Below are 13215 nucleotides of genomic sequence, written 5' to 3'. Positions count from 1 at the left end.
TGTTTACGTGATTTTTTTTTTATGTGGGTGGGATCTTATTTGATACAGATAATTAGGGAAAAAATCTTTTCAAATTCTCAAGGAAAAACAAATCAAAACAAAAGATGTATAAAAAAATAAGAAGCGCATGTTTTTTCAGCAAAATATGTTTTACGTCAAATCATGGGACTGTGAGTGCACAGAGACAACTGGTTGTTGGTGGGTGCTCTGGTGTTGTTTTCGTCTTCTTTCCTATCAGACACCTATCGTCCATATCTCTCCTCCTTCTGTTTGTGTTTGTTACTTTCTTGTAACACCTTTAATCTTCGGCACTTATATGACCTTATTGTGTTGCAAGTGCCGTAAAACTTTTACTAAAACTAAACGAAACAGAGACAACTAAGCCTGATGCGCTCCATGCACAAATGTATCTCCTAAATCAAATCATCACCCGATCGGGGAAAAGTTGCTAAAGCGGACACCAGGTGGGAGTGTCATTGAAACGATTTGAAAAACACCTACATAAAGACAACAAAACAGCAACAACAACCTCTGGCCAAAAATCAGCCCCCCCCCTCCGCCCCCAGTCATGAGAACGTACCTGCTTACAATACCCAGCCACATCCGATTTATTCTGCAGTCTGGCAGCTGCGAGCAGATCTACTTTGCTTCCGTCCAGCACCAGATCTTGCAGACAGCCGACGTAAGAGAGGCCCAGCATCACGGCCCATAACTCTCGCGGCAACAAGGACGCATTGATTTCTGAACCTAGTCCACCGACGTAGAAAAAGCCGTGAAGGTCAAAGCGGTCGGAGACTCGTCCTGAGGCAAACGGTACTTTCTGTCCATCCACAGAGATGTCGCCCCGGTAACCTTTGAACTCAAAGTACACGTCATGAGGTCTGCCGTCCGACACCGGAAGTTTGCTTGCTTGAATCTGTAATAATAGTAAAAGGTTTGATTGAAAGCTAGCGAAGATGTTGTAATATTGTTATACAGAGATTACACGCTTAGCATCAAACAACACATCCTCTGTCGCTGCATGTCTGTCTGTCTGTTTGTCTGTCTCTCTGTCTGTTTGTCTGCCTGTCTGTCCGACTGTCTGTTCAGCTGTCTGTTATTTGTCCCCCTCTCTCCTCCCCCTCTTTCTCCTTGTTTGTCGTGCGCCCATTTTTCTCTGTATCTAACTTTTAGTTCCTTTCTTATCCACTCACTCCCTAACTTCATCATAACTGACCACATAACACATTCAACTGGTAAATGTGCAGAAAAAAGGCATACTCTTGCGACGAAAAAATCATTAGAGTGAAGACGCTAACTGAAAAGTTAATATTGCTGAAGATTTTAAAAACATTATTTCCTACACGTGTCTCGACTTAACAAAATGCGTTATACAATCACATTATTGCTACTGAACGAAAACCAAGGAGACAAGCCAAATGGCTCCATTCCATCCTGTGAAACGTGCAACTTACTTTGAGGATCCCAGAGCCCATGTCCAGCACCAAATAGAGATGACCATCCAGTAGCTCCAGAGCAAAGAAATCCTTGGAGTCCCTTCCCCCATTAGAGTACATCATGAGACCCCCAGGCTCCACAGTGCGGAACTGGAAAGCTAGAGAACCTCTGATTCTGAAACACGTATCGAAAAGTAGATTCCTATTAGAAAGATAATTTGATGTATAAATAAATCACTCTAATAATTCAGTCAACCATATAAACAATCAAGACATTGTTGCTACCCAGTGGCCCCTGGCAGCATCCGTTCGGTTCCGTTCGATTTGGTAGGCAGGGCTAGCCAGATTGAGGGCGCAAAGCGACCAACGTGGCACAAACCGATCGCCTGACTCGCGGCATCAAAAAACAAACACGTTTAGCTTTCAAACCCCGAGTTGGGCGACCCGTGTGTATTAGAGAACCGATTCCCCAATGGGCATCGGGTATGCCATGACGGTACACCAAAAAAACCCCAAATGGACAGGTATAGGGCTACAAGACGCCCCAAACCCAGAAAGCGACAGTATGATGCTTAAGAGGTTTTTAAAAAATTGAATCAATGTGATCTAGAAACCAATACGCCATTTTTAGATACCATCTGGAGGATCATCATCATCATCATCATCATCATCATCATCATCATCATCATCATCATCATCATCATCATCATCATCATCATCATTATCTTCATCATCATCATCATCATCATCATGGTAAGATAACCCATACAGGCAGACACTGACCCTGGCTTGCTCCAGGTCGGGATGGTGAGATGAGACTCCGGCGAGGTGAAGGTCACGGGATGGGACTCAACCAGCTCCTGGCATTTGTCGAAAATGACGTCACCGGTGACCTGCATCAGGCTGTGCTCTCGTCGTGCTAGGTCCGTCAGGTCGAGCAGGACACCGTCTGCTCTGTAGCGGACCTGGTGAAAAATAGGGAATAATTAACTTCTTGAAAAACTTATTGGTCCCCGACGGGAAATTCTTTAGTTTTAGTAAGGTTTTACGACGCTCGCAACTGTATAAGGTCATATGAGTGCCATGGGATGGATGTCAACAGAGAAGTCCAAACGGGGAATCAGGCTTACTCTGCTCACCTCTCTAGCCTCAAAAGCACAAAGTCTACTTCGACTATCAAGGCACCCCGGAAAAAGCAGTTCACAAGAGAGCGACAAACGTACAAAAGAAGTAGAGGGAAAATGATGATAGTAAGGATGAGGAATGAAAAAATTTCCCCTTTGTTGTTCCGGCACAGTATGAGCCTGGCATTGATAAATCAGCCCATTTACAATTGTACTGTGCATAAGAATATGTTAATACCACCCCCCCCCCCCTTGTGAATTGCCTAAAGAAACTTCAGTCAGTAGCACTGCCTTCAGGGCGGGAAAATACATAGAATTATTTTTTTGAAAAACTTATCGGTCCTCGTGGGGAAATTCGGTTTATAAAGGCGTAATCTATTTTACATATACATACATAAGTATGGTGTGTAAATACATACATAAATAGGGCACACAAATACATAAATACACACACACACACACACACACACACACACACACACACACACACACACACACACACATATTTATATATATATGTATATATATATATCACATATATATATATATATATATATATATATATATATATATATGTGAGATATTCAAATATATTAGACATTCAAATATATGCATACTGAAATATACAGCAAATGATGAGCAATTATTTGATTTGATTGGCTTGGAATGAGGGTAGCGCCTCCCTGTCAAAGCCAACCCGTGCTGAGAAGGGAACAACGTCCCAAGAGGCAAAATAAGATATTCGATTAAAAATTATCCCAATGAGAAAATCAAACGCAGCTCTTCTGCATGTGACGGCGACGCGCGTTAACCTACCGGCACAGCACACACATGGGAGTACCATACTTGCACACTTTTCATGCATTCACAAGAAGAGAAAGGCTCGGGGCTCCGGTGGTCTAGAGGTTACGGTGTTCGCCTCTCATTCCATAGATCCCAGGTTCGAATCCTGACAGCGACGGGAAAATTTTCTTCTCTAAAAAAATATTTTCTTTTCACCTCCTTTCAGTGCTCTGATCATGTTCTGTCGTCTGCTTTCGTCTTCATTTTCTACCCCCCCCCCCCTGCTCCCTCCTCTGGACCGCTGACTCTTTGTTGCCTTACTACTGCCACTCCTTGGCTCCTTCACACTGCTATTTTTCAGCCACATCCCTGATCTTGGGATAAGTAAGATCGAACACCTACGAAACAATCTCGGAGATCCCGTGGGCGAGTTGTACACGTTAAAAAACCCGTTGGTGGTCCTAAAATCGATAGGAGTAGGCTTTGGTCGCCACCCGGGCAAAATTGAATACATTAAAAATAATTTCTACCAAAGTGTCCTGCGCGCTCAAATCACAGTATGCATTTGAGAGCGCCGTAAAACACTTACCAAAAAAAATATTTAAAAAAATAAGAGAAAGAATTACCTTTCTTAGACATCCTTTGAAATTGGTTCTGACCCTTGAGCCCGGCAATGTCTCTGTGTTGGGACTCCCGGCGACGTACAGAAGGTTACTAGACAGGCGAATGAACTTTCCTGTGATGCTCCCCTGTTTCCTGTACATACCGTCCAACTCCATAGTCACCTGCAGAGACAACATTATTTCCTATTGATATTTCTCTGATAACAGGGTCTTTCTAATTGATTTTTATAAAACGTGCCACTACAAATCATATTATTATTTGTCCCCTTTGTCTGATAAAGCCGCCATCAAAATCCCCAAACCCCAAAACCCAAACTTTCATTACAAGTTATCTCGTTGTGTACACTACCCTTACCCAACATAAGACAAAGTGGCTGTCGAACAACAAACTACCTTTGGTTGATGTTAATTTTACACAAGTTCCTAGTCGTATTTGGCAGTTCCCTACACATTTCATGTCATTAAAACTTTTAAAAACCTAATGATTATTTGAAAAAAATAATTAAACAGCTTCTTTTGGTTTTTACAATTTGTGAAGTCTCCATGACATGAAAATCAGTAAAGATGGGCTTTGTCAACGCATGGTCATTATGAAATAGAAAAGCTAGTTAATCAATCTACCACAACACTATCAGATCTGTTATTCTTTCATCGAAGTCTGATGGAGTTTTTAAAGTATAAAAGTCATTGAGAAATATTCCAGTACCTCAGAAAGGCGAAGGGGAAAAATATCACTTTCGAAATATTTAGAATATTCAGTTCAAATAGTTAATCTGGTACTCAGAATGATTTTAATTGGACAAAGACTACAGCAAAGAAAGAACGAAGAGAACATGGAACCGTTCTGTGCGCACACAATAGTTGTGGTTAGTGCTCACATTTCTCTCTACAACAAGTCATTAGAATCAGTTCTCACCGTACGAAGGAATCTATGTTAGTAAACAACTAAAGGGGATATTACACTTATATAAATGACATATTATTAGTTTTTTCTTCTGCAAATAGAAAAGATGCGGTACACAATTTGATATGAAAAGAATTTCTGGTCACTAAGCTCTCGATAATGTTCCCAACGAAAGCAGCTTACACAGCTATATAACTAATGGTTTTGGGAACGTTCTCTTATACTCGTGGAATGGAAAACATTTGATAAATTACAACAAAATAAAAAAATAAAACTGGAAAAGTCAACAAACACTGTATCTGACTTTAAGTATATCAAGATCCTATTCATGTCACAGTTACGAATCAGTTACATAAGGAATATTCGGAAGCAGTTTATCAAGGAAAAACTTGTTATAATAAAATTTAGTCCCACATATGGGAAAGGTTACCTTTACATTGGTTGAAGATTATGGAGTTTAGAAATAATCGGAGCTTGGTTCAAGATGCAATGCCATGCAAAATCAAGAATTACATAGAACCCCTTGAAATAGAGGATTTCATGTGATTCACACATTCACAGCAAAAATCGAGTATTCTAAATCTGCGCCTTATGCTTTACTACAGTGATGAGAAATCGACCTAGAAAACATGCCACATTCTACAACTGTAATAAGAGAAGCTCTTTGCTAACTGAAGAACAAAACATAACATCCCCCAACACTAGCGAACAAGGTAAAGAATTAGTGAACGTGTCTCATTATCTTCCAGTCATTGCCATTGACGGCAACACAAGCAATCCTATAAATAAGCCCTTTAGTCTCAAAAGGGGTTGATATATCCCAAGAGCTGTGTCCAACAGACTCGGGCTAAAGACGAAGCAATACAAATGTCTCAGGTTTGCCATTATCATCGATGGGACCGGACAAAGATCTATCAAAACTCCAGGTCGACAGTGTTCTGCAAAGATCAAGACTTGGGCAGGGACAGGCATTGTGACCGCTACACAGCACTGACCCCATCCTACTAAGGCAAACATACACAAACTAAGCGTGGTCAATCTCGTGTCCTTTTCTTTGTGCAGTGTTAATATAATTTCTTTGAGATCTGCTTCACATTCAAGAATATCGTGGGAGGAGGGGGATGTTGTTGATTATAATAATTAACCCCCCTAATACATGTAGACTTAATAAAAAAAAAATAATTCAAAAATAAACAAACAAAAATAAAAAAACAACAAAACAACTGGACTTGACATGAACAACCAACTATTTTCCTGGTCCCCATCTTGTGCATATCTGCTCTCTTTTTTCCACAAGGTTTCACTATCACATTTTTTGTCTGTCTATTCGTCTGTGCGTCAGGTAGTTTGTGTTCTTTCAAAAAGAAAGCAACCTGTACAGTTAACTACAACATTATATACAACAAACCGATGGATACCACAAAAGAGATATAAATATCCATTACAAACAAAAAGTCCCAGGCTGTCAAATAAAGGCACGCATTATATTATCTTAATCCTAAATCATCCTTGCAGAGTGGGAAAAGAATGAACACAAAGCCAAAAGAAGCAACTTAAAACCATCCAGAAAAATCGTACGAAGGATGAAACGAACGATCAGTTTGAAGAAGTAAGAATGGATGTAATTTCACATTTGGAAAAGATGGAATAATCATGCAATGCAAAAAGCAAATTTCAAAGCGTGTGCGGAAAATGCTTCCTACATAAGCATTTCAGCTCTACAGGCCATATAAAAGTAGTCAGAACGTCTATTCGCTTGAGAGTACAGAAAGTGCATGATTCAATAGCCCTATAAACATGGAAAGCAACATTTTGAGCTCATTACATTTATGGTCACCTGTTTTCCGTACCAAATCCCGACTCTACAGAGCACCGTGCAAATTTCTTTCTGAATTTCTTCAAAATTCTTTTGAAAAGCAACGATACCAGGTTAAAAACGGATAGGGTTTAAATTACGTCGAATATGCCCTCTTCTTTTTTACGCCCCCCCCCTTCTCTCTTCCACCAAAACAGTGCAACAGAAATGTAGGGTGTTTCGAGTATCAAATGTGGAAAAAAATCTTCAAAACATTACTTTATCTTTTATTTATTTGTGTCACAACACGGTGGAAACAGAAGCTCGTCTATTTTGGGCATTAATATCATCTTTAAGCTTTGTGATTTGTAAAATACCCATCTATACGGATTGGAGGTCTAAATAAAAATGTATTGCAATCGAAGGTCGCCTGGTGCAAGAAGTGAACAATAGTGAAAAAATGGTTTGGTGACTTCCAAAGCTTCATTGTACTCGAAAACTGCAAATTTATATTTTTTGAGTGCCGTTGAGCAATGTTTTTCGGTAAAATCGATACAGAGATGTGTTTTTAAATGGACACAAAAGGTGTTGAGCCAAAAAACCAAACATCAGATAAGAATCGCTATAATGGTGGAAAATGTTTGGGTTTTTTTATTTCATTATTTTGACGAGCATCCGATTTCAAAGCGACGTGATACATTTTTGTGCATCAAGGCCCATTATACCCCCCCCCTCCTCCCCAGTGTTATACTCAAAGATGAAGGTACATCAAAAGAGAAGTTCAATGAACTTTTTAAAGTACACGATTTGTTTTTAAATGAAGTGTAATATTTGACCAAAAAACTTTCAGGTATTTCAAATAAGTCTGTCACTGTTTAATTCCCCACACTGCATTATCTTGCCTACAGAACATTACTATCATGTACTTACAGTTGATCTTAGCACAGTTTGGCAACTTTTGCTTGTTGCTGCAATCTCAAAGAAAGATAGAAAAAAGAGGCACTGCGGGCAGAATATTTCCCTTTCTTAAAAGTACCCAATGCCCAAAGCCATTTACCATCGAATAGGAGAACAGACTGCAGCTCTAAGCCTACGCTACAGCGCAAAAGAGGTGCAAGGCAATCTGGCAAAGTTTGCATCCAAAAAAGCCAAAATACAGTAAAAATGAAAGCATGCCATTTCAGCACACATGCGCCCAAGTTATGCGTGCACCAGTATAAATGTAAACATGTAAGTCAACAGAACACAAAATCCACCAAAATCCACACTGATAACCAAACTCATCCAAAGCGATAAACAGCACTCTCATTATATACAAACGTGTGAAACTTGAACAACAAACAGATGAACAGAGATTAACTCATAGAGAGAGAGAGAGAGAGAGAGAGAGAGAGAGAGAGAGAGAGAGAGAGAGATTCACACACAGAAAGACATACCAACAGATAACAAGTAGATAGATGCATAGACAGATAGATAGATAGATAGATGGATGGATGGATAGATAGACGAAGGAGATAACACACAGGCAGAGCATGCAAATTGCAGAATATTACTTACAAAACAAACACCTGCGTCCCTAGGAAGCTAGACAAAGGATACGACGAAAAAAAAATTGGTAGAAAACACCCAAAAAAGTCACAAAATTTTTTGACTTTTTTTACGCAGGCAAAGAACGTTATTGTGCATTTGTGACGTCATTCTTTGTTCTCCATTTTCTCTGCCATTACTTATGGTGCAATTTGACGTGCATCAGTATTATTGTTGTTCTACCGTTATGGATCAACCATGCCCTATCTGGAGGACCAATGTGTTCGAACGTGCTACGGCAAATTTGGATTCTTTCAATACCCTCTTTTCAGTGGAACATTTCTAAAAAGGAAAGTGATCTGCTAGCAATACACGAGACAATGTCGAACATGATTGCAATTTGTGTGAACTACTCTAGAAAGTCTGTTCAATAATATAATGTTATGGTGAGGGTGAAATTGTTTACGATCTGTTGGAATCCGACCAATGAATCGTGAATGACAAAGTTCTGAGAGTATAAAGGAGCAATGAGGTCATAAGTTTTGTCCATAAACATGGTACACATATGTGCAAGGCATACGTTGAGATACACGGACATATTTCTAAGGTTCTTTTTCCCCATTGTTATTGGATCATACACTTCCTTTAATGACTGAATAGCAATGATTGTGACGTTTTTTCCCCTATTTTTGAAAAAACTGATTATATTTTTGAACAAACTCGAAGCGTTGCTATTGTAATATGAAGAGTGATTCATGGCAAAAGCTAGATAAAACAACTATTGCAATAGGTGAAACATGAACATGGATATGGATATAACATTTTGCACCGATGAAATATCAAAATAAGGGGAAAAATCTGCAACATGCATGTATGAGATTTGTTAATGAAATAAATACCAGCTTTTCTACGCATGAAATGATATTGAAAAATAAATGTATAAACGTAAACTCAGGGTGAAAAAACATTGAAAAAAATTTCGGATGTATCAAAATATCATCAATAACTTGTATTACACAAAACTATGCGTGTACGCAGAACTCAAAGAACAACCCACAAAGCGAGGCCTTCATGAAAGGTGAATGAAGTAAAACATATAAAGTTCAAATACTTAGTTCAAGTCTGTTAGTTCACTATTTAGGTGTAAATTGTTTCTACAACTCGTTTTTATGGTAGTACTATTATGATGCTATGGTTTTCTTTAAACTCAACTATTATTAACTCCGTAATAAAACATGCGAACAACAGACGTGTGGAGGTACTCTCGTTTTCCATGTTCCCCATGTAATCACAAAGACAGATTCAAAATGACGAGAAATGTTTGTTCATGGAACAGGAAGTGAATGCTTGAATTCTGGTAGAGATTAAAAAAAAAATCTGATCTCCAACTGGGACAACCTTTATAAAAGATGCTATACATATTTCTCTCTCATCAAAACTACGCCCTCCACATAAAAAAGAAACATTGTCCCCCCTTTTGATGCAAACCTTTCCTGCTGTTGTCTTTTCTAACACTACGAAAAGAGAAAATCCTTTTCACTCACTTGCATGTAAATTGGAATACCCATTTCACCGAGGTATTTATATTTACACGTACTTGCCAGCATCGGTGGGTAAAAATACATACATTCAACATTTTTCGCTCACCAATAAAAGCGAAATGCAATACTCATCAGTAGAAAGAAATCGCGAGTTCAAAATAACGCGTAATGTTCAATATCAAATGTCTTCTTATGTTTCCTGTCAGAGATTACTGAAAAGCATTAGATTCATACATGTACACCCCCCTCCATGCTAAAAAACCCAACAACCCACCCTCCCCCTTCCTCATATTCTCAGCGATATCGAAGATTTGACCTTGCACTCTACTCATATTCCCTGCTCCGTAGCTGAAAAAGAAACTTGCTAATGTGTCGAATAAATAACCTTGGGAAAACCGCTTACCCCACAAATATATACATTAACTAAACCGAGAGTGGGCTAAAAAAGCAAAACCTCATTTCTCTAAAACCACAATGTATTGCTACCGCTGAACGTTTGTTGGCGTCCATATTACGAAGCCCTTCGTTCGGATGTTTTTTTCTCTATATAAATACGGGGTTCTTTCCCTTGCCATTACTCAACGTTAATAACTAATAATAAAAAAACAACAACGAACACACACAACGAAAACCTGTCGTGGAATGGGCTGTCGCTGAATGGGTTGCTTGGTGAAAAGAAAACCCTCAAAGGCCTACAAATTGCACTGATATAAAATGTACAAAATAAATGGAGTCCAGTGACAGAAGAAGCTCTAGAGCAAGTGCTGGAGGTTCAAATCTAAATACTGATCAAAACATCGGAGGTATCTACGATCATATGAAGAACGAGAATAGACAGGGTGAACAGAATGGGGAACAGGGGAAGGGGGAGCGAGGATGGAGCCTGGGGGAGATGGAAGCAGGGTGAAGGTCGAGGGATGAAAAAAATATGGGAGGGGAGGGGGATATGGAGTGGGGGTAATCTCTGGGAAGCTGGAACTCTGAGCTGCGGCCAAAAGACTTATGGCTCTAAGCCGGATTACATTGATGGTTTCTGAGATAACATAATTTAACACAAGCCAGCGGAGTTTAACATTTTCCACTTTCTTCGTTACAAAAATAGCAATAAATCAACGACCTTGTCTTTTAGATGACAGGCCAGGTCCTGTGTCAGCGCACGTACAGATAGAAGTGGCTATAGGTAGCTCCTCGCCAGTGAAAACGACAGTGAGATTTTTGCTGAGACTTCAGTCTTTCCCAGAGCGTTTGGCAGCAAATCCTAGAAGCAATCGGCTTCTCTCGGAACAAATAGCCTTGAAAACAACAACAACAACAACAACAACAACTACAAGAACGTAGACAACGTAACACAACAAGACAAAACCTTTTCATAATATTTACAAAGGTACTAAACTAAGACTTTGCATCGTACTTGTTTACAGTCAATTGCCTCATCTTCTTGGAACAATCAGAGTTTTGCATTTCTCTTCAAATGTATGTACAGAGCTTGAGGGCATGAGCACTCCCCCCCCCCCCCAAACGGTTATATACATTGATTCCGACACTGACTTTGTTAGAGGGTTCCGTTGATTTTTAGCTATGAGAAGTAGCCGCAAACGCAATAACAGTCAAGACAGTTTGCTTTGTGGGACAGCGACAAAATTAAATAGTTGTTGAGAGAAATCGTAACAGGAATAATCTATACAATTTTAATGGCATTATGCGTCAAAAACTGGGGTAACATATTGAAGGGTGTGGACTGTTCAGCTTGGGAATGCAGTAATAGCAGCACTAGGAGACAAACCTAACCATAAAACATGTTGAAAATCTGTACCGAAAAGTTATGCGCCTTACCTCCCGGGCCTCTCGTTGTATCAGCAGCTGGTGCCAGCGGTTGTCATCGAAGCGCGTCCCACTGGGCCGTATCTCGGCCTGGTACATGCCTGAGCCCAGGTTGATGGTCAGAAACACCGCCCCGTCCATGAGGCCAACCGTCATGTAGTCCTTGGAGTTTCCTGAGGAGTGACATGAACCGATATTCATCCTTGGGCATGCTTTAATTATTTTCCGATCCAGTGGTCATAATTTAATGGGTTCTAGCCCTTCGGCCTGTCGATATGGCAAAGAATTTACAGGTTTCTATCAGCTATGATTGTCGCTGTATTATACTTGGCCATTAATTCAAGATCTGATTTCAAGACAATAATAGTATGATATGAGTTTAAAACGTTTAACCACAGTTTGCTTGAAAGGAGTGGCATCTGGGTCTTATACTGTGTTTGTGACAGAGAAACCCATGTAAAGTTCTCAAGCATACGAGTTCAAAAATATTCTGTATGATATTCGAGAGTAGATTCTCCTCATCTCAGTTCCGCAAGCGATCACTTAAAATACAAGTTAACTTAGTATGACGCTGGGAAAAAATTGTAAATTAGCTTTCAGAAAAGAAAAAGGAGGAAAACACACAGAGCGACTATTACCTACAACACTCCCACCGGTTATCTTGTTAGTTGCTGTCCAAGAGGGCGGTGACATAGGTAAAACTTTTAAGAGAATACACATGAGATGACAATATAATGACCAGACATAACTGAGTTCTGAGGCAGCAAAAAAAGGCGGATACGCCCCAAAGGACACTGCTTTCCACACCCTCCTTCCCACCAGTCGCTAGAAACGACACAAGGCTTTTTGTCCACGCAACTACAACAACAACAACAACAACAACAACAACAACAACAACAACAACAACAAAAAACTCCTAGCGGAAACAAAACAAAAACAACAACCCCCCCAACAACAACAAACAAAGAAACAAAAAACAAAACAAAAGAAAAACAAAAGCAACCCCTCCTCCAAAAAAAAAATAAAAAAAATAAAAGAAACCTCAAAACCAAGTCTGAAGGACAGAAACAAAAGACAACCATTAGGACAACCTACATCCTTCTCCCCATCCCAATAAAAAACCCACAAAAATCCACAACTGATAACTAACCCAAAAAATCTGCCCCCCCCCCCCCACTCCACCACCCTACCCTCCGTATCCCAAATCAGAAGTAGCCACTGACGACGTACCCGTGTAGAAGAGCAAGCTATTGGCCTGTTTCGTCCGGAAGTCCAGCCGGACGCGGTCCTGGTCTACCATGACGTCACCGCGGGACGACAGGTTGTAAGAGAAATACTGCGTGCCCATGAAGGTGGCGTCTGACGGGATTTTCTCTGAGAACGACAATAACAATGATAACAATAAAGTAATAATGATACCAATAAAGTAATAATAATGATAATATTAATGCTGCTGCTGCTGCAGCTGTTGCTGCTGCTGCTGATGATGATGACGACGATGATAATGATGATGATGATAATGAAGATGATGATAATAATACAAATAAATTTATTACTATACCAATGGTAATATAATAATACTGATAAAAATGATAACAAAACAGCATGCAGGACACATTGCAATTATATGATATGATATGATATGATATGATATATATATA

At 39.6% G+C, this 13215-nt stretch overlaps 1 protein-coding gene across 1 annotated transcript in view; it reads right to left on the bottom strand.

The window, feature by feature from the left end:
- LOC100856796 (neurexin) overlaps positions 1–13215 on the bottom strand; it is a gene marked incomplete in the record, with an annotated part of 101003 nt that overhangs the window by 42920 nt on the left and 44868 nt on the right. Inside the window, 7 exon segments of the mRNA NM_001253763.1 lie at positions 581–916; positions 1455–1611; positions 2220–2401; positions 3970–4128; positions 8223–8249; positions 11567–11727; positions 12785–12928. Coding sequence (NP_001240692.1) covers positions 581–916; positions 1455–1611; positions 2220–2401; positions 3970–4128; positions 8223–8249; positions 11567–11727; positions 12785–12928 — 1166 coding nt within the window.

The sequence above is a fragment of the Aplysia californica genome, unplaced genomic scaffold (genome assembly GCF_000002075.1).
Source record: "Aplysia californica isolate F4 #8 unplaced genomic scaffold, AplCal3.0 scaffold00126, whole genome shotgun sequence".
NCBI lineage: Eukaryota > Metazoa > Mollusca > Gastropoda > Aplysiida > Aplysiidae > Aplysia > Aplysia californica.
This window is presented reverse-complemented; position numbering and strand designations above follow the sequence as displayed.